General features: G+C 51.1%; 1 protein-coding gene across 2 annotated transcripts in view; it reads right to left on the reverse strand.

Annotated features, from left to right (window-relative positions):
* The window catches only part of SPINT2 (serine peptidase inhibitor, Kunitz type 2), a 282,081-nt gene that overhangs the window by 145,974 nt on the left and 113,963 nt on the right, over window positions 1-22,144 (reverse strand). For both annotated transcript variants that reach the window (XM_085625939.1, XM_085625938.1), the window contains one exon: window positions 8,767-8,928. In XM_085625939.1, the coding sequence (XP_085482065.1) occupies window positions 8,767-8,928 (162 nt within the window). The remainder of the gene's footprint in view (window positions 1-8,766; window positions 8,929-22,144) is intronic.

Here is a 22,144-nt window from a genome sequence, read left to right on the forward strand (position 1 = left end):
GCAGTGATGGAGTAGATACAGAAAGTGATGACCATGCTTACAGTAATTCTGAGAGCTGCAGCTGCCACAGGCGCCGGGGAGGAGGGTGGGCGATATGAATGTCAGCAGCCCTACATGCCAAGAACAGATGCATACTGGTAAGTAGCATATTCAGTTCGAGGCATGTGGGCTGCTGAATTCATATCTGTGCATAGAATACATAGCAGTACCTCCTATTGGCGGCGGCCACCAGTGCCAGCTGCAGCGGTCTGAAAAAGAGTTTTGAGAACAGCCTGTCCTACAGCTGCCTGCTGTTTTGAATGTACATCTACACAGTAGTGTTTGGTAAATGTATGTATAGTGGACCATGTGGCTGCTCTACATAAGTCCTCTAAAGGAATGTTCCCTAGGAAAGCCATGGACGCCCCTAACTTACGTGTTGAATGGGCTCGTGGGGGAATCGTTAATGTGCGTTTAGCCTTTTGATAGCAAATTTGAATACATTTAACGATCCATCTGGCTATACCTGCTTTGGAAATGGCGTTGCCCTTGTGTTGTGGAGAAAAGGCAACGAAAAGTTGTTTTGTCTTCCTAAAGACTTTAGTTCTGTCTATATAGTACATGAGGGCCCTCTTTACATCTAGTGTATGGAGCATTCTTTCTGCTACATTCTGTGGATTTTGAAAGAAAACAGGCAGTTCTATAGTTTGATTCATGTGGAACTGCGATATTACTTTAGGCATGAATTTGGGGTTGGTACGAAATACGACCCTGTTTGCGTGAACCTGTATGAATGGCTCTTGAATGGTTAGTGCCTGGAGTTCACTAACTTCTCAACGAAGTGATTGCCACTAGGAAAGCTACTTTCCAGGTGAGGAATTGAATCTCACATGAGTGGAGAGGTTCGAAGGGTGGACCCATTAGTCGGGTGAGGACCAGGTTGAGGTTCCACACCGGTGCTGGTGGGTGTCTTGGGGGAATTACTCGTTTAAGTCCCTCCAAGAAAGCTTTGATGGCAGGCACTCTGAACAAGGAGAGGTGCTGCCTGTTCTGGAGATAGGCTGCTATTGCGGTCAAATGGATACGTATTGAGGTGTATGCCAGATTGCATCGGTATAGGTGTAAGAGGTAACAAATTATATTTTGAATGGATGCGTCTAGCGGGTTAATGTTATTGTTGTTGCAGTAGATGACAAACCTCTTCCATTTAGCTGCATAGCAGGCCCTGGTAGTGGGTCTCCTGGCCTCCTTAATGATCTCCATACAGTCAGGTGGCAGGTTTAGGTAGCCAAACTCTAGGACTTCAGGAGCCAGATTGCCAGGTTCAGCTGTTGCGAATCTGGGTGCTGAATTTCGCCATGGTTCTGCGTTAAAAGTGTGGGTTTGAGCCACAGCCTTTGATGCGGCACCACGGAAAGTTCTAGAAAGGTGGTGTACCATGGCTGGCGCGCCCATGTGGGAGCAACTAGGATGAGTGTCAGTGAGTGCTGTCGCAGTTTGCGTGCCACCAGCGGTATCAGTGGCGCTGGTGGAAAAGCGTACGCAAATCTGCCGGACCAGTTCATCCATATCGCATTGCCCTGCGACTGGATGTGGGAACCTGGCGGCAAAGCTTTGGCATTTTGCGTTTGTGTGTGGCGCATAGGTCTATCTCTGGATGACCCCACTGTTGGAAGTACGGTTGGAGTACTGACGGATGTAGCTCCCACTCGTGCATCTGGTGGCTGTGTCTGCTGAGCAGATCCGCCATCTGGTTGTCCTTGCCGGGGAGGTGTTCCGCCATGAGGAATATGTTCCTCTGAATGGCCCACTTCCACATGCTCTGAGCCAGATGAGAACTGTGGAGAGTGTGTTCCTCCCTGTTTCTGTATGTAGTACATGGCAGTCATGCTGTCCGTCCGGATCAACACGACTTTGTTGCACAAGTGTACTTTGAATGCCTTCATTGCCAGGAAGATTGCCATCAGTTCTAGAAGGTTGATGTGCATCTTCTTTTGTTGTATTGTCCATAGTCCCTGCACTGTGTAATTGAGTACATGAGCTCCCCATCCCTGGAGAGACGCGTCCGCCGTCAGTATTATTTGTGGAACAGGCTCTTGGAATGGTCGGCCCTTGCAAAGGTTTTGTGGATTCCACCAATGCAGAGAGTTGTATGCCCGACCGCTCACCAACACTAGGTCTTTTAATTGCCCGTGAGCCTGATTCCATTGACGTGCTAAGCACTCCTGAAGCGGGCGCATATGTAGTCTCGCGTGTGGGACTATGAAAATGCAGGAGGCCATCATGCCTATCAACTACATGAACACTCGCGCAGGAAGGGAGTGTTGAGGTTTGAACTTTGAAATCAGCATGCTGTTGATCCTCACTAAATTTGGCTGAGCTGTGGCTGCCAGAGTGTCTATGGTCGCACCTAGGTACTGTTGTACGTGTGCGGGTTGGAGATGTGATTTTGGGTAATTTAGTGAGAATCCCAGACTGTGAAGAAGGTGAATGGTGAGGGACATGTGGCTGGCACATTGCTGGGCTGACTTTGCCTGAACAAGCCAGTCGTCCAAGTAAGGGTAGACGTGAACGTGTTGTCTCCGTAGATGTGCAGCCACTGTAGCTAGGCACTTGGTGAAAACTCTGGGTGCTGTTGTCACACCGAAGGGGAGGACTTTGAATTGGTAGTGCTGCCCCTGAATAGTGAACCTGAGATATTTCCTGTGTGACGGGTGTATGGGGATGTGGAGTATGCATCTTTGAGGTCTAGTGTGGCTAGGAAGTCTCCCTGTCTGAGCAGCGGGAGAACCTGCTGTAGGGTGAGCATATGGAAATGCTCTGAGAGAATGTAGTGGTTGAGGGGTCTCAGGTCTAGTATAGGTCTGAGTGACCCGTCCTCCTTTGGTATTAAGAAGTACAGAGAGTACACCCCTGTCCCTTGCTGGTGGACGGGCACGACCTCTATTGCCCCTTTTTGCAGCATACTTAGCACTTCCTGCTGCAATAATGCTAAGTGCTCTGAGGACATAGGACGGTGCTTTGGCGGTATTGTGGGTGGAGTGGAGGTTAATTCGAGACAGTAACCGTGCTGGATAACATCCCTGACCCACCTGTCCGTGGTGATGGTATTCCACGTGGACAGGAACCGCTGGAGTCTCCCCCCCGACAGGTGTTATGTGGTCGGGGGGGAAGGGAGAGGGCGTCACTGTTTGTTCTTGGGTGAGGACCTGGTGTTGCCGTAACCGCGTCCTCTGCCCTTGGTGCTGGAGCCACGATATCCACCTCTGGTGTTTTTATCGTAGGTACTCTGTGTGCCCCCTTTATTGTATGTTTGCTGTGACCCCTGTCCTCTAGCCGCTCCCCTATTTCCGGGGCGACGAAAGGAGCCACTACAAAATGTCTGCGTCTGCAGAGCCCCCATTGACTTTGCAGTGTGTGTCCTTTCTGATCTTTTCTAGGGTAGTGTCAACTTCTGGTCCGAATAAGTAGTCGGGGTGGACAGGCTGATTTAGGATGTTATTTTGAATCTCAGGTTTGAATCCGGAGATTCTTAACCAAGCGTGTCGTCGTAGCATGACGCTGGTGTTCATCGCCCTCGCAGCTGTGTCTGCAGCATCTAGTGCACACTTAATGGATGCGTTTGTAAGGAGTTGTCCCTCTCTGATGAGGAGCTCCGCCGCCTCTTTGTACTGGTCTGGTAGATGTTCGAGTAGTGACTCTAGCGTGTCATAGTGTGAACGATCGTAGCGAGCCAGGAGTGCCTGTGTATTGGCAATGCGCCAGATGTTTGCTGCTTGGGCTGCAATCCTTTTGCCGGAGGTCTCCAGCACCTTGGACTCCTTGTCCGGGGGAGGAGCATCACCAGTTGTTTGCGAGTGCGCTCGTTTGCGAGCATTAGCAACCACCATGGAGTCCAGAGGTAACTGACCTCTAATGTACATAGGGTCCCCGGGCGCAGGTTTGTATTTTTTCTCAATCCTGGGGTTTATCACCCGTGCCCTGGTTGTTTCCTTGAAATTGTCCTTTGCTGGCTTGAGGACACCTTTTAACATGGGCAGAGTCTTGACAGTCCTCTGAGGAGGTGAAAGTGTCCACCAAGAAATCATCCTCAATTGTGTCCGAGTGGAGTTGCACTCCATGATTGGCTGCAGCACGTTCAATGAGGGCATTGAAGGCAGCAGTGTCCTCTGTGGGAGATGTTTTTAATCCGTAAAGTTGCGTGTCCTGGGTATCTGTTGTGGCACCCGGGTCTGCAGGGTCATCCCAAGCTTGATCTGGGTCCTGCTGCTCCTCAGGATCTATATCCCTGGGGTAGGTGGTATCATCACCCATGTAATCCTCCATTGCGTCCGTGTCGGAGGGCGTCGGAGAAAAGGACTGGGGATCTGGATAGGAGGTATGCAGGCGTTTATAGAACCGGTTCAGATTCTGCTGGCAGTTTTTGCTTTAGAGGGATTCTGTAAGAGTCCAAAGCTTGGTCTGAAGTGACCTTCCGTTTTCGGAGCATGAGCCTGCCGGTGTCGGCGTCGATGAATTGGGACGGTGAAGGCCCAGTAGGAGAGTGTCCAGTAGATGGGGACCATGTCTGGGTGACATGTGTTCGGATCTCGAATATTTTTGGCGCTGTGGACGGCGGCAAACCAAAAGTGATGCTGGTTGGTGCCGAAGGTGCCTTTGGAGCCTTTTTCGGCTCGGAGCCCGACGTGGACTGGAGGGCTGCCTGTTCTCTGATGCGTTGCAATGACGCTGCAACTTGTCGCACCGAGAACGCCGAAGGTTCTTTGGTGCCGAGTGGTTCTGTAGAGGTAGGCGTGGACTTCTTCGGAGCCACAGGGTCATCGAGTCGAGGAGAGGTAGTAGCGGTCGACGGCGTCGATGACTGGAGCCTAGTCGCTGCCGTCGAAGAGGACTCCGATGGAGCGGCCATTTTAACCTTGGTGGTCGGGGCCGATAGCTTCGGTGCCGGGGGCCGAGGCGCTTTGGTGGTACCGATGGCCTTCCTTTTTGGATCGGTGCCGATATCCGCTGCAGCGAGTTCGGCGCCGAAATCCCTTTTTGTGCGTTCGGAGCCGATGGTTTTGGCTGGCGTCGAAGGAGTGGAGGTCTTCTAGCCGACCACTGCCAGTTTCACTTTCGGTTTCTGTTGAACCGGTGCGACGATTGGTTTCGGTTTCGTTGAAGGGAAACCAGTCTTTTTCGGTAATAATGGCTCTCGCTGGATGTTCGAGGCCGGGCCGGAGGGCGGGGCCGAAGAACTGCGGGATTGATCTCGGGTAAGGCCCGAAGGCGATCCCTCGACCGGAGCCGTAGACTGACGCACTTTGATAGCCTCCGTTTGGACGGGTAGGCCCTGCTCTTCACCAGAGCTATCTTCTTCGGCCCCAAAGGCCTCATCGTAGTCCCCTACCTCATAGTCTGCTTCTTCCCTGTGAAAAAGCGCTTCATCGGCGTCTTCCGATCGGGAATCGTGTTCGGAAGCGGGGCTGGAGTGTATGTCTTCCACGCTTTCGATATCTTCGTCCTCTGTGCTGAAGATATTGGTCGGGCCGGTGCCGATTGCTGTGCTTCTAATCTTGCTGCCCGTCGATTCCGGAGAGTCTTCTTGGATCGGAATCGGGCACAGGCCATATATTTCGATTCGTCGTGATCCGGAGATAGGCATTTGTTGCACACCGGGTGGACGTCGATATGTGGATATTTAGCGCGGCAAACCGGACACCGTTTGAATGGGGTCCTCGATTCCATCGTCGATGTAAGGTCGATGGTCGGATTAAACGGATCCGAAAAAACTCGATAAGTTTGCTAAACTAGCAAGTAAGCTGTCGATACCGATCGGGAACAGTACCGACGAAAACTAAAGGCCTTTTGGCCTGAAAAAAGTTTTTCCTAACTTGAGTCAAGATAAGCACATCCGAACCCAATGGCGGAAAAAAACAATCTGAGGATGGAGAGGATGCCCATGCGCACTGTGGTCCAGGGGAGGAGTCACCTATCTCAGGATACTTCGAAGACTCTTCCAGGACAACAACGTGCAAACATCCGGACCCAACACTAGGCGGCGATCTATGCACAGATATGAATTCAGCAGCCCACATGCCTCAAACTTATTGATACAACATTCTTTAAGCACGACACAGTAGCCTCTACATGAGGCTACTCACAAAGCACACAATACTGTAGCACAGAAATGATAGTAAATCGCACCAATACACAGTGGGCTTTAGGAGAGGCCAAGCCATATACTAAAATAGTGGTATAAGAACTACGACTAGTCAAGACAGTGTCTAGAGGATGTAGAATCGCTGGGACTCCAAGGAACCACCGAAGGGGAGTAATTGGGGACCCCACGGAGGACAGGTGCAGTGTGGCAACACGACCGCGTGCTACGTACAATTCTATGGGAGAGTCGTGGTTGAAATTTTAAAATTTAAGATCCCTTCTAAGTGGACTTTGAAGAAACCCTGTGGAAGTTCGGAGGTTGTAGAGCCACCCCACCCGTGCACATCATAGTACCAGAGTTACCTGTCCCAGGGAAGTCAGGTGCATAGGTCTGAAGTGGCGTCAGAAACCGCCGATCTCTATAGAGGACTTTGAGGAAAAGCCACTGATTGAAAGAAGAAAAGTGTCAGTCGGAATCCAAAGTTGGATTCTTGGTGAAGAGTACCTGAAAGCAGAGGGGACAGAGTCTGGGTCACTCGGGAGGGATCAGGGGCTCGGCAGAAGAATGCCCACTGATGTCGGGAGCTTCAGGTGCGTTGAGGGGGTTCTCAACTCTGAAGCCACCGGGACCAGGAGATGTCGAGGACAGCCAGGAGCCGGATACGAGTTGTCCCACGAAGGATGTCGAGCACTTAGGGGTCGCAACGGCAACCCCATGCAGAAGTTCTAAGAAGGTTACAGTTCGGACCAGCAAGGCCCAGGAGACTCACCAAACACAGGGGAGCTGGGGCAGCCTGGAGCAAGCAGGGGAGACCAAAAAAAGCAAAGGAGGCACAGGAGTTGCGAGGAGACCTCGAGCAGTTTTGCAAAGCAACAGCCCACGGAACACATGGTGCGAGGAGGCTGGAGTTCTTTGGTGGGAATGGGGCCAGAGGGCGGGGCTACTAGGAGCCCAGTGCACTTGTTTTGGAAACACCAACAAGCATAGGCACTTGAAAAAGTACAGTGCACAGGGGTACGGGTATTGCAGCCCCCACGAGGGATTCTGGCATCCTACTTGGTGAGTGGGCAGCTCGGTCCGAGGGACTTGGAAACCCACCTCGTGTTGCTGGGGCCTTTGGAGTCCATAGGAGCTCAGGAGCAGCAGACCGGTCAGTTGAGATGTGGAGCCTGCGGTTGCAGGGGAGTGACTGATTCACGCCAAGGGCGATCTCTTCAGTTGTCCTTGATGCTCCACAGGTCCTACACAGAGCCTGTATGGTGCACAGGCACAGACTATGCTTTTGACCGAGACGGAGACAAAGTCATGGGTGGCATAATACATGCTTCAGCCCATGGGAGGCATCTGGGGTACCTATGCCCTGGGTACATAGGTACCATATACTAGGGACTGACAAGGGTACCCCAGTATCCAATCTGGAGCGTACCCAAGAACATAACATAACATAGCAGTTTAGGGAGAAAGCAGACAGGCTGGGGTCCGGATTAGCAGGATCCCAGTCAAAAACCAGCACAGCACTAGGCAAAAAGTAGGGAAACTATGCAGAAAGATCCTACCTTGCTACACTGCATTATTTGAGAAATCGCATGCAAGTGGTAATCAGTTGGTACAGAGCGAAAGCAGGACTATAGCCTTTGCATCAGGTATTCCAAGTCGGAATTCTTTCTCCAGGACTCTACAAAAGCTTCATTGCAAACACAAAAAGGGAACTACAAAGCGGTAGTTGAAGAAATCAATTAACAGAGGGGTAGCATGTTTAAGGAGGGTGGAAGGGTTGGGGAAGTTATGGGGGGGGGGGGGGAGGAATCAAGGTCTAGGATCTACGGGTCTGGTCGTAGTCTGGTTGCGAGAAGCTTAAGATAGTAGTTGAAGAAATCAATAAACAGAGGGGTAGCATGTTTAAGGAGGGTGGAAGGGTTGGGGGAAGTTAGGGGGGAAATCAACGTCTAGGATCTACAGGTCTGGTCGTAGTCTGGTTGCGAGAAGCTTAAGATACTGAAAGCTCACGGGCCAAAAGACTTTGGTAGGCTCGCTAGTCAAGTAGCCATGGGAAAAGAGATAGGTGGACTCCAGATGACCTCTTAGTATCCATTCATCAGGGCTCAAGTTTCTTAGAACCTTAAAATTTTGATTTAGAATTAATTATATAACCAAGCAAACATTACAGATGGAGTCGTAGCTGCAGGGGCCACTCTGTTGCATGATTGTAGAAATCCATATGTGGCTTTAGCCACTACAAGCACAACTTATTTCATAGCAAAAGAAACAAAAGCACACAAATAAACTGTAAATATTGGGCAAAATAAAGGGAGCTGTAAATGCTCAGTGGGTCAGCATCAAAGAATAAACACAAGAGTAACAGATTTTGCAGATAGCCTAAACAAATTAAGTGCAGAACAGAAAGTGTCATGTAAAGTCAGAGTCTGCCCCACCCAACAATCCCTCGCTTCCCAAACCTGGATTTTGTCTCCTCTTCCCCACACACCCTCCGAAAGCTACTCTAGCCATGTGAACATAGAACTGAGAATCAAAGTACAAATGAATAAGATTGGGTACAACACACTGAACAAAGAAAATTTCTCATTGCTAACTTGGTCGGATTGCATGGCTAAATGAAGTGCTAAATATACTCTGTGTATACTTACCAAAGCATTTATCCAGGCATTCTGTCTCAGACTTAAAGTTATTCTTGTTCCCACCACACCCTCCAAAAGTGAATGCTTTGCAGGCACTACTTTCAGTATCAAAATACCAGCGGGGAATTGAAGCACGGCAAAGCCCAGTTTCTGCTTTTGGAGTACAGTAATCTGGAAGAAAAATGTAATAATTTTGGGGTCAGCTTTAAAAATAAAACAAGTCTTCATCAATAAATCTATATGCAGCAAACTAAATAAAATTTCACCAGTCTTTATACGCAAGTTGTCAATACTGCTTGGACCCCCCCCCCAAAAAAAAAAAAAAACCACAAGTTACTTATCTGCACAGTGTGGTTCTTCAGTATTGCGAGCTTTCATAGATTCACATGCTTGAATCCTTTGTCGTCGTCATGATAGGCGTACCACAGTATTAGTTTAAAGCAGTGCACTGAGAAGAATTAAAAACAATGCTCAACATTAAGTGACCTTGCTAACCAATTTAAATGCCCTTAAAAGAGCCAAAACTCAGAGCAGTCCCTAAACCACTCTACACCTGCAGGGGCATCAAACTTCAGATTTTGAGCACGGGTGTACCTAAACTTATAAAAAGATTGTTCTGAGTGGTGAACTCAAATGGGGAGGCAAGAGGGTTGCATGTGAAACTAAGATATCAATACCGGAGAGCCACTTTGTACAGATACGTTAGTTGTTTTTTCTCCACTATTGAATCTTTTATAGATTCACATGCTTGAATCAGATTAGTGAGCAGTATTTCCAATATAAGTGGATGTGGGAATAACCAACCACCCAGAATGAAGAAAAACATTCTTAAACATGTTTAATTGTTATGAAAAACCACAATTTTGAAATTAGAACTTTAACAGTCAAAGGAATGCACTATGAAATTAAAGAAGTTTCTTCATTAAAAAGGTGGCCTAAAACCCCTTGGCCAACTGCGGAATCTGCTTTCCAAGAATAATCCAAACGATGCTGGATGAATACAGAAACACGGGGCGTGGCTTGGGCGCCGATGGCAATGGTCGCCTGAGAGCTCGGCTCCGGGACTGAGCCCGTGATTATCCTGTAATTCGGCGGCTGCGGGGCACCCCAGCCCCCGCATTTTGCGGACCGGCCCGACGGAAACCTGCCGGGGCCCCTGGCGTGATCGGCACAAGCGGCGACCCGGCGAAAATCGCAGTCCGGGGTACCACGCAGTGCGACCCAACATGGCGCCCGGACTTCTTTGTCCCCCTGGCCAGATCCATTAGATTGGAGGAACGTCGTTGGCGGCGGTGCATCCCCTGCTCTGCCGGCTCCCGGTGGGGGTCGGAGCTGGACATCGGTCAGAGCGGTCTCTTTTAACGGGGATTGCACGCGGATGAACGGAGGCCCACACCCTAGCGGATCCCACGCGGGGACGGCAGGAGGCCCTGTCTGTGGCCCCACTCCCTACACCGCACTTGGCCACTTTCTCCTGGCCGACCCACTTCCATGGGAGGCGCAACCTTTTGGGGCCGCGAATCGTCCGGTGGAGCTGGTGACATCCACTCCGGGACTCTGTCGGCCGTGCGGGCCTGCCCGACCTGGCGACGGCTGTCTCCGCCTCCTCCTCGGTGCCCCCGGACGTTGTGTTGGTGGCGTGAGCCAAGGTTGAGACGATCCAACGGGCCCTGGAGACGGGGATCTCCGGCATTCGACCTGAGGCCTAGCACCCGGGGGAGTCATAGCCGGGGCCTGAACTCGGAGGCGTCCGCTCCGAGACCTGCACGGAGAGCGGCCGGCGACATGGGGAAACCTAGAGGAGCCAAGGGGACTGCCCCAGCTGTCTCGGACTCGGAGACCCAGGACAAGGTGGAACGCGGGGGCCCCGAGGATGCCGGCGGTGCACCACTGCAGCAGCAATTTGACCGAGTCCTAGAGGCAATAGCGACCACGTGCTCGGCCCTCCAGCAGGACATTGCCCAGGTAGCAACAAGCCTGGGTCTCCTTAGAGCGGACCACAGCAAACTTTCGGACCGGGTCAAGGAAGTGGAGGGCTCGGTGAAAACCTTGGAGCCGGCACAGCGGACCTTGGCCGCGGATATGAAGGATGCCTTATCCCGGATTACGGTCCTGGAGCAGAGGGCGGAGGACGCGGAAGGCCGTAACAGGAGGAACAACATCCGCGTGGTGGGCCTGCCAGAAAAGATTGAGGATGGCGACATGGTGGCATATCTGGAGGCCTGGCTCCGAGACACGGTGGCCCCGGAGGGTCTATCCTCCTTCTACACCCTGGAGCGGGCCCATCGGGTCCCGGCGAGGCCACCGCAGCAGGGACGTGCCCCACGACCGGTGGTGGCGCGATTATTGCACTTCAGGGACAGAGACTTCATCCTCAATGTCGCCAGACATAATGGGCCATTTAAAGTGGCGAACAGCCAGGTGAACATCTTCCCGGATTACACCTATGAAACTCAACGCAGACGGTTTTCCTTCCTGGCGGTCAAGCGCGAGCTCCGGAGCGAGGGTATCCAATACTCGCTCTTCTATCCTGCGAGGCTCCGCATAATTGTCGATGACAAAACTCAGTTCTTCGATACCCCAGAGGACGTTTGTCACTGGCTCGAACTATATAGAGCGGGGAAAGGTGGATCCGGCTCTTCCCCTCGACAGGTGGCGGAACCGGAGCAGAGACGGAGATCCAGGAGGATTCGGGGTCGCCGTGGCCGCTCGGGGGGTCCCTCAACTGTAGAGACATCGACGGAGCGGAAGGGAGTACTAGGAGGTGTTATCAGTGCTGTCTGGTTCACGGGACGCTGCCATTGCGGAGGAAGCGGTCCCTGAGGACGAGGAGGGTCCAACGGACTCCGAGGAATCCGTGCCCGACAGTGACCATACGCCGGTGATCACACCGCAATCGGCGGAGGACCTTCTGGATGGACAGGGGTAACGGGGTGAGCTTCTTCACTTTGGGTGGGGGCCCGGTGTCGATCAGAGATGCTGACTACCGGGGTAGGGAGAGTGGGGTGCCCTGGATTTGCCCCGAGGGGGTTTATTTGTGACACTGTTTTGGGCTTCGGTTAGTCCTGGTGGCCTGAGCGTCGAGGGCCCACTGCCTCCGCCCGGCCTGCACCTGGCCCTTAAGGCCTTCCTGCGGTGGCGACTGCAGGATTAGTAGGGTATAGTTGGAGAATATGGTTTGGATGGGAACTAGATGGTGCTATTTGGGTCCTGTTCTGGGGAGGGTGGATGGGGAGTTGATTCATATTTGTGTTGTTAAGTTATGGTTGGGGAAAATGGCCGCCATCAGTGCTGTGAGGATCGATGTCCTATTATTGTTGGGACCCGGATGGGGAGACTTTGCGAGAACAATATGGGACAATGGCTGAGGTAGCTAATCTGAAATGTGTTACTTGGAACGTACGGGGGCTTCACACTATGTCCAGGCGCCACAAGGTCCACGCTTACTTAGTGCGTAGGGGAATACAAATGGCGCTGCTGCAGGAGACTCATCTGAACAAGGCGGAAGGGGCGGCCTTACAGCGTAGGTGAAGGGGGCAGGTCTTTTGCACTTCGTACTCTGCGTATGCCAGAGGGGCGCGGATCTGGGTTAGGGCTGGGGTTCCCTTCCAGGTCACGAACACAGTGATAGATCCAGAGGGGCGTTATGTGGCTGTTTCGGGGACTTTGGGAGGGAGAGACCTAAACGTTTGCTGTGTGTATGCTCCTAATGTAGACCAGACTGCCTTCCTTTCCAGGTTATCGGGCTCGTTGGCCCATTGCCTCTCCGGACCCCTCCTGCTCGGTGGAGATTTCAACTCAGTAGTGGATGTAGATATTGACCGCTCGCATCCACCCCTCCCCGATTCTCCGGTTCGTCGCTTGGCTAGGGATCGTCGGGACTGGCAGACTCACTGGGGTCTAACGGATATTTGGAGGGCGCAACACCCCACAACCAGGGATTACTCCTACTTCTCGAGCCTCCATGAATTGCACGTTCGACTGGACGGATTTCTTGGCTCGCCCGAACTGGTTTCAGCAGCGGTCCGGTCTGAATATTTGACCAGGACCATTTCTGACCATAACCCCCTCCTGTTGGACCTTGGCTGGTTTCCCGGGGTGCCGGCGGTGCCCACCTGGAAATTACGGCCCGAGATCCTTGAGGACAGTGTCTTCAAGGCGGACCTAGGTGATACGATTTCAGAGTACTTTGCGTCCAACCGTGGCACCGCGAGCTCGAGAGCGCTAGAGTGGGACGCTTTTAAGGTGGTGGTGAGGGGGGGGTACTGCATTTCTAAACAGGTCGGCGTGAGGCGAAGTATCCTCGCCGACCTAGAGGCAGCGGATCAAAAACTCCGCGAGTTGGAGTTACGCCGCCCCGGGCGCCCCGAATTGCAGGCGCGCACGGCGGAGGCGAAGGAGGCGGTGGCGGCGGCGGTCGAACGGCTCCGCTGTTTTGACTATAAGGCCTATACGGTTCGGTCCATCGCAGAGGGGGATAGGTCGAGCGCGCTGTTGGCATGGCTGGCCAACCCTACGCGGCAGTCCTCACTGACGACGTCCATGCGCAGGGCAGACGGAACCCAGGTGTACACCCAGCCTGCGATTGAGCTGCTACCGGCAATATTACGAGCGCTTATACCGCAGTCGCTCGGTCCGAGACCCTGACCTGCTCGATAACTATTTACGGCCTTTAGAGATCCGAACAATGGAGCGGGACGTGGCGAAAGCCTTGGGGTCCGACATAGAATTGGGAGAGATCCGTAGCGCCATCAAAAAGATGGCGAGAAATAAGACCCCGGGCCTGGACGGTCTTCCTGTGGAGTTCTATGCGGCCTATGCCGATCTCCTAGCCCCTAGATTGTTGGTAGTATACAGGGAGGCGAAGAGGCTTGGGCGTCTCCCAGGCTCGATGTGTGAGGCATTGGTGGTCCCGCTCCTCAAGCCTGGAAGGGATTCCTCCGATCCGGGGTCGTACCGTCCCTTATCGATGCCGACGGTGGATTATAAAATACTGAGCAGCATCCTGGCCTCGAGGCTGCTCGGCCACATGAGCTCCTTGGTACATGAGGACCAGGCTGGCTTTATCCCCAGGCGTAACACGACCATGAATATTCGCCGGTTGTTCCGCTTGCTAGGGGAACCGCTTGTGGACGCCCCGTGCCCGGTTGTCCTCTCAGTGGATTTAGAGAAGGCTTTTGATAGCCTGGAATGGGACTACCTTTGTACTGTGTTGCGGAGGTTCGGCCTCTGGGAGGGCTTCATCAGGTGGACCAGGGTTCTGTACGCCTCGGCGTCAGCCAGGGTTCGGGCGGGACCGCTGATTTCGTCACAATATCCGGTGGAACGAGGCACGAGGCAGGGATGCTCGTTATCCCCACTGCTCTTTGCGCTGGCACCTCTTGCGCTGCATCTCCGGTCGGGAGCCCATTACACGGGCCTGTGGACTCCTTCGGGCCCGCATTACATCTCACTGTATGCAGACTACCTGTTGCTCTTCCTAGAAGACCCGCTAGATGCCCTACATGGGGCTGCGACGGCGCTCACGGAGTTTGGGGAGGTCTCGGGCCTCAGAGTGAATTGGACTAAGACCTGTCTTTACCCGGTCCGCAGGGGCACCCCTACCCCTACTCTGAGTAGGGAGATTAGATGGGAACCCGACTGCTTTAAGTATCTAGGGGTGTATGTCTATCATGAACCTTCTGGCCTCCTGGATGGGAACATTGCCCGGGGCATTCGAGCACTTCGAGGCAGTATGGGCTTTTGGGCCACGCTACCGCTCTCGGTGGCTGGGAGGATTGCTTTGCTTAAAATGGTGGCGCTCCCCCGGTTGCTATATTATTTCCGGACACTACCGATCTGGGTCCCACCGACCACGTTTCGACTTTTACGATCCATGATTGTCGGATTCCTTTGGGGTTCGGGCCGCCGGCGGGTGGCCCTCAAGACCCTACTGAGGCCGGAGGAGGGTGGGCTTGCGGTGCCGGACTTCGAAAAGTATTATTTAGCGGCGCAGCTCCAGGCCCTCACCCAGGAGATCGCCCGGGAGTTCCGGGGCCCCGAAGAAAAGAGGGGAACGGGCATGGCCAGGCATGTTCTCTCCTTCATAGCGATGAGACAACGGTTGGCCTTGCAGGACTTGTCGATGGAGGAGCGGACTATCCGCCTGTGCTGGAACCGAGCTCACGCCCGGGGCCACCTGCGAACACCGTACGCGCCCGAAATACCGCTGGGGATGCCAACGGCTCTGCCCCATGGGGGTGATTGGTCGCGGCTGGCGACCTGGGAGGACGCCGGTTTGCAGCTAATCGGGGATCTATACGAGGACGGGTCGCTCTTGCCCTTCCAGGAGCTCATCGAGCGCTTCGGGATTCCCCACGGCGACTTTTTGCTGCACTCGGCCCTTGTTCGAGCGATCCAGGCGCACTGGAGACGCGGGCAGGAGGAACCCCCTTTATCCCCAGTATGCCAATACGTGATGATGTCTGCGGGCACGGTGAAGGCGGTCACTTGCCTTTACGGCAGACTGATCAATGAGGGGATGGCTCCCCTCACCACTTTGAGAAACCGCTGGGAGGAGGACATTGGCAGGGAGATCCCGGAGACGACCTGGGCCCAGCTAGTGCGGAGGGCCTGGAAGGGCACACGCCACGCCCGCTTTCAATTGGTCCACTACTACGTGCTCCATAGAGCCTATTTGACCCCGGTGAAAATCAGGCGATATTTTGGTACGACTTCGGCGGAATGCCCCAGGTGCCCGGCCCAGGAGGCGGACCTCCTCCATATGCTGTGGGCCTGCCCGGGATTGTCATCCTATTGGGAGGAAGTGGGGGAAGACCCTGGACGAGACGACGGGGAGATCTTTATCGCTTGACGCGGCGGTGGGTCTCCTGCACTGGTTCCCTCATACCCCCAAAAATAAAATTTCTAGCAAGTTCATTGATCTGGGGCTACTCCTTGCTAAACGGGAGGTGACCAGGAACTGGAAGGCACGAGCTGGTCCGACGGGAAGCCGGTGGCGCAGCGAATTTTTGAAGTGGGCGGCGGGGGAGAGTACGCTCAGATACCAGCTAGCTTGGAGGCAGCGTAATGAGAAGGCACAGGAGGCAGCGCTGGAATGGGAGATGTTGGTGCAGGCCCTTAGGGATTATGGCGCCCCCAGCGACTCTGAGCTTGAGGAAGAGGCTCGCCCTGAGTCCCGATAGACGATTGCACTTTTCAGATCTATTGCTTTCCCCGTGGGTCCTTTTGGAGATCCTGTGGCGGTTGGTGCCGCGCGCTGATGGCGGGGGGAGGGGGAGGGTTTACCTGGGTTTGGGATGTTTTAAGAGTGGGGTGTTATTTTGGGTTTATGGGTTTGTTTGGAAAAGCAGATGACGGACAGCGGGTTCTCCGGGCCAGCTTCGACATCCTCCTGAGCCCCCATTGAATTTCGCCGCCCGACCCTAGGGTTGTGGGCTGAATGGCTGTGTAAGTAACTTACGGTGGGGGAACGGAGGGTTGCGTCTCATTGATCGGGCGTGATATATAATGTTGGCCGGTTATGTAACGATTTACGGATTCCTGCAATAAAAATATTTACAAAAAAAAAAAAAAAAAAATGAATACAGAAACACTGGACGAAGTTGCTGCTCTGCAAATAGCCAGCAAAGAGACTCCGGCAAATAGGGCCATTTTCCTCGTTGAATGGGATTTCCTTCACCTTCGCAGTCAACGGTCTTACCTCCTTATAACAATATGCAATAGCTGCAGGAACCCAGCGCACTATACTGCCCCTTAGGAGGGAGAAGCTTTTTTAGGAGGGGCAAATTCCATTTATAGTTGGTCAGATTTCCTAAAAAAGTCTTTGTAATTGCAATATAGAATTTCAGACATTGCTTGACATCCAGGGAATGTAAAGCCTTATCACAGCTGCATTAGAAGGGTTCTTAAAAAAGTGTGTTACAACAATCGAAAAAAACTTATGAACCTTAGCAATGAGTTGAGGGTTGGTTCTCAATATCGCCCGATTATCTGTAGTAAGTAAAGATTTATAACAAGCGTGTGAATGCTGATCGGAGTCTTGGCTAGTGTCCTAGGAGAAGCCATAAGATAGAAGCCTATTTAGAAAGAGATAAGAGCCAAGTTTTTACAATTTTCCTGAAATGTTCAAGGTTGAATTTGGGATTCTACCTAGAGGAGCATAGTGTTGTAAAGCTTCCAGGCAGAAAAAGAAAAACGTCTGCATCCCCCATTTTTTTTTTTCTTTCATATAGAGGGCCAGCCGAGCTGCAGCATTTTGCAGAGATTAAAGCTTCAGCAGCAAGCGCTTATGTATGCCCAAATACAGTGTGTTGCAATAAGCAATTTTGGAAAGGACAAGAACCAGGATGACCATTTTCTGAAGATCAAAAGGAATGCAAGGGAAAACGTTTCTCAAGATCTTGAGCAGATAGAAACACAAAGATGACATGATTAATTTACTCAGAAGAGCAAAGCTTCCTATCAAATAGCCCCCCTAACTTCTTAACTTTCGGAATAGGTGTTAGAAGAGGGCCAAGGTTGGAGGGCCACCAGGAAATTTTCTAGAATGAAGTATTTTCGAAGTGGAGAACATACAGTTTCTCCGAGTTTAATTTGAGACCAATATCCAGCATCCAAGTTACAATATGTGCCAGGCAGTTAAACTGGTTGTCAACCTAGTCAACATTAGATGAAATTGACAAGTATTTGAATGTCATTTGCGTAGGAGACAACCAAAAAGCCATGGTGCTGAATGAGCTTAGCCAGAGGGATAAAAGATGTTGAAAAGCGTGGGGGCTTAAGGATGATCCCTCGGGCACACGACATGGAAGGGAGAAAGGTGTGAGACTTGGGAAGCACTTTCTGAGATGGTCTGGAACAGATATGTTGGCTCCACTGCCAGAGTGAAAGTTAATGGTCTAGTCTCCCAGCCCTTTATAATAGCCAAGGTCATCTGCCAGGGTTGCCCCTATTACCCTTCCTCTGAGCCTTTGCCGCTCGCAGAATGGATACAGGCGAATGCACAGATCAGAGGCATTACTATCAGCAAATATGAACCACAAAACACTATACGCCGACGTTATGATCACCCCAAATCAGCCATGCACCTCAATCAAGGCCCTCCTGGGTTAACTGGCTGCATTTAGGTAGGTATAAAACGTCCAAAAAATAAAAACATCCTCAATTTAAGCAAACCACTGAACAAAGCAGACTTAGAACAGGTCTTCCCCCAGGCATCTGCTGGGGTGACATACTTGGGACTCACGCTATTCCTTACCCTGCGAAAATATGCCAACCTCTTAGTTTTCACACAATAGGATCCGCGGGGCTGGCAAGCGGAGGGCCATCCAAGATACTGTACATTATGCAAACGTACCCAAGGCTTGGAAGTACATCACTAGTGGGCTGCAGCACCTACCTTTTCATCCACTACAGTGGCAGGGTAAAATATGTGTAAGAGGGTAGCCTTTTGAAGGTATACCCCCACTTTTTGCAGGCTTTAGGTGCAGGTGTAAGGATTCTGCAGACTGGGGCATTGATGTACAGCACCCAGTGTTAATATAATCTGACCCTAAAAGTGTGCATCATTGGGTACAAACTGGCTAATACAGGTACGTTAATCTTGCCAATCAAGTTAAGTCCCTAGCTACAAGGAACTTGGAGTGCCTAGGATCTGTAAGTTAAGGTGCCTTTAGTGAACTGTAGCACTATTTGTACCACCATTAAACTAGCAAGTTAAGTTTTGGCGCTAGGCCTGTCCTACAGCCTAGATGGCAAGTAAAAAGTTATCCAAACATGAAATTCCAATTGGAAAGTTTAACCTACCTGTAAGCCCTGAGCATATAGTACGGAGGTTAACCAATGGCCTGTAGGATAAGGTGTCCCTAGGGGCAGCCAAAGAGCATTACGGTGAGCCTCTGCACTGTAAAATGAAAGCATGACAAAGCATTGCCAAATTCTACCTGTCAAATTAACCCTTTTGCCAAGCCCAAACTACCAATTACCTATAAGTCACCTCTGAGGTCTACCCTAAATGCCCAGAGGGTAACGTGCATGGTTCAACAGGCCATGTATAAACTGGATTTTGCCGTTTCACAACCAGGGGATGTAAAACAGTTGATTGTTCCAACTGGAACGTTTGTAGCCCCATTGGTTAACATTGGGTATACACATTCAGTTTGCTGGAAACTCCTTTTGTTTGACCAGATTTCTGTCTCAGGGTTTTTTGTGGGTAGAGAGGGCTGCCTCAAACTGGATTTTAGTGTTATAGGAGGCAGGACACCAAGACCAACATAGTACACTCCCACACCCCCACCCCAAGCCATACAATCCCAGGTTGTGTGGTGAAGATTTCTGCCATCCTAAATCCCCAAGTTGGGCCCCAAGAACTTTTACTGTATTGGTTTGGACGTGCCCAGGAGTCTTCCCCACGCATTAGCTTACACCATGCATAAATGTGGCATCTTCAGGGACTTATTTCAGAAAACCCCAGGACACATGGATAATTAGAGGTCTGAGCAGGTTTTCTGCATCCTGAGAAAAGCCCTGCACAACTGGACCTGCTTCCTCTTGTACCCAGGACAAAGAAACTGACTCCAAGTGACTAAAGTCCTGTTCAAGCTACAGGGATAAAACTACAAGAGGCCTTTTCTGAAGTGCTCAGCTGATTAGTGGCAATTGGATCAGGACTAGACCCTGCTGTTGACCCATGCGTGACAACCTGTGAGCCGCGAAATGCCTCCCCTGAGTTCTTGGGTGGCTTTAAAAATGTACTCCTGTGGTGGATTGATGTTTAAGGGACTAAGTCAGAAGGCGAAATCTTTGATCTGGACAAACCTAGTTGGTTTATCTTTAATGTCAATTTTTAGGAAGCAATTGCCTTCCATTCCTAGAGGAGTCTGCTGATTCGGCCCATTACTGGTGAGTGAAGTGTCACTTGTTTGAAGTTTCAACCCCTGAGGATGGGCTAGCTCATCTTCCTTGAAAAAGGATGCCTTGCTGACACTAGTTGGGTTTATTTAAAATCAGTAGCGTGTCTACAGAAACTCTATAACACACAATGTCATATATCCACATCATTAGAACCAAATTTTTAAAATGCGCAGATGTGCCTTCCATGAACAATTCCCATAAACCATACATTTTCATAATTGAAATATTTAAAAAAGGATGTTAAAAAAAAAAAAAAAAATTCAGCTAGTAACAAACATTTACTGATGGATAACTACTCCTAGTCATTAACACTTCCTCATAAGATTCACATTCATAGTTTTCCCAATATTGAATTTCTCCATTTCATCATTCCCCAGTAATGGATAATGGCATTACTAAATTGACAACGTGGGTGCCCATGTGTCACTCCATGTTTTACCCACATATGCACTTACAAGAAGCAACCCAAAGTTAATTACCTTAGGCAACACTTTTTCTGGTGGATACCACATCTGCCTGTGGGCTCCTCACTTTTTGAATTACCTCTTGCACCAGCATTCTACTGAACCTTTTTCCTAGCTCTTCCACATCGACGAGGACATCACAATGGCATGGCTCCGCTTGTGACTCCATATGACAGAGCCATAAGACGACCTTGTTGACGTGCTGACGTCAGTTCAACCCATTTTTCCATCCCCTCGAGGCGAACAGGCAGACTGATAGCATAACGCAAGTATACACAGTACACAATATATACACGATACACAGTAAATAGGTAAAGAGGAAAAGCTAAAACCAAAGCATTTCCTAACAAATAGTATAACAAGCAAATGACTCAGGAAAACAACGTCAAACAATGAAAACTTTCAGTATGTGTAGGTAGACAACAGGGAGGAGGGTGGGTCAGCGACGAATCCACAGGCAGATACAGTTAACAACCAGAAAAAGCGTTACCGAAGGTAAGTAACTTGTTCTTCTGATGGATACATCTGCCTGTGGATTCCTCACCTTTTGAATTGAATCCCACAGCAGTCCAACTCCCGGAGGAGGGTGTTCACCCACTCATTCCAACAAGTCCTGCAGCACAGACCGTGCAAAATGGCAAACCCGCCTCACCTCAGAATCCAAGCAATAATTATTCACAAAAGTTTGGAGGGAGGCCCATGTTGCAGCCTTACAAATGTCCACCATAGGGACACCTCTGGCCGAAGCAGATGTGGAAGACTTTGCTCTAGTAGAATGAGATATGATAGTCAGGCGGCTCCTTCTTGGCCAGGGCATAGCACATCTTGATTCACAAGATTATCCACCTGGACAGCGTCCTCTTGTGGAGGTCTTTGCCCTAAATCTTCTCCACATAGCCAACGAAGAGCTGATCGTCCAACCTAGAGTCCCTCGTTCTGTCCAGATATAAGCGGACCGCCCTCTGAGGGTACAGGCGGTGAAGTCTCTCCTCCTCCTTGGAAATGTGAGGATAGAAGGTAGGCAATGTGATACTGTCCCAGGTGGAAAGGAGAAATCACCTTAGGCAGGAAAGCAGGCCTTGTCATAAGAACCATCTTGTCTGTAAAAGGAGACTTGGAAGTAAGAGCCTGTAGTTCACTCACCCTCCTGGCCGAGGTGATAGCCACCAGAAAAATAGTCTTAAAAGAAAGCAGCCTCAAAGAGCAACTATTAAGAGACAAAGGGATACCCCATCAGAAATGCAAGCACTAGATTCAAATCCCACTAAGGCATTATGAAGGAGTGGGAGGAAATCTATTGGTGAGGCCCTTAATGAACCTCATGACAAGGTGGTACTTAAATAAAGACTATTAAGGGCTATTTGTTTGCCGGAACAACAGTCGCCACAGCACAACCTTGCTGGGCCTAGAACATCTGATAAATGGGCCTTCAAAAGGAACGATCGATCTCTCTCCACACCACTTCACAAACCTGGCTCATCTAGAGGAGTAAACAGATAATGTGGAGTGTCTCCTGAATGATAAAGTAACATCCACCACATCCAGTGGGGGAGAGAAAGAGCTCAGGTTGCACCGTTCAATCTCCAGGCATGAAGGTGCAGGCTCTGGAGGTGGGGGGGTGTAGAATATGCCCCTGCGACTCCGAGAGGACTGCCCTGGGAGGGAGACCACACCCTTCTTGGCCAATCTGGGGCAATTGATATAACTTGGGCCCAGTCTTGGAGAATCTTCTTCAAAACCTGAGGAATCAAGTGTATGGGAGGAATCGCGTATAGAAGCCGAAAGCTTCAATCCAGTCGAAATGCACCCCCCCCCCAATGCTCCCGCATCGGATACTGGTGACTACAGAATGACGAGCAGTGCAGGTTCTCGTGAGTGGCAAACAGGTCTACCTGAGGAGACCCCCACACAACCTGAAGATGTGGCAAATCACCTCCGGGTGAAGCCTCCATTTGTGGTCAGCGGAGTACTGCTGACAGACTGTCTGCACGCACGTTCAACACCCCGGC

This window comes from Triturus cristatus, chromosome 9, assembly GCF_964204655.1.
Source record: "Triturus cristatus chromosome 9, aTriCri1.1, whole genome shotgun sequence".
Classification (NCBI taxonomy): domain Eukaryota; kingdom Metazoa; phylum Chordata; class Amphibia; order Caudata; family Salamandridae; genus Triturus; species Triturus cristatus.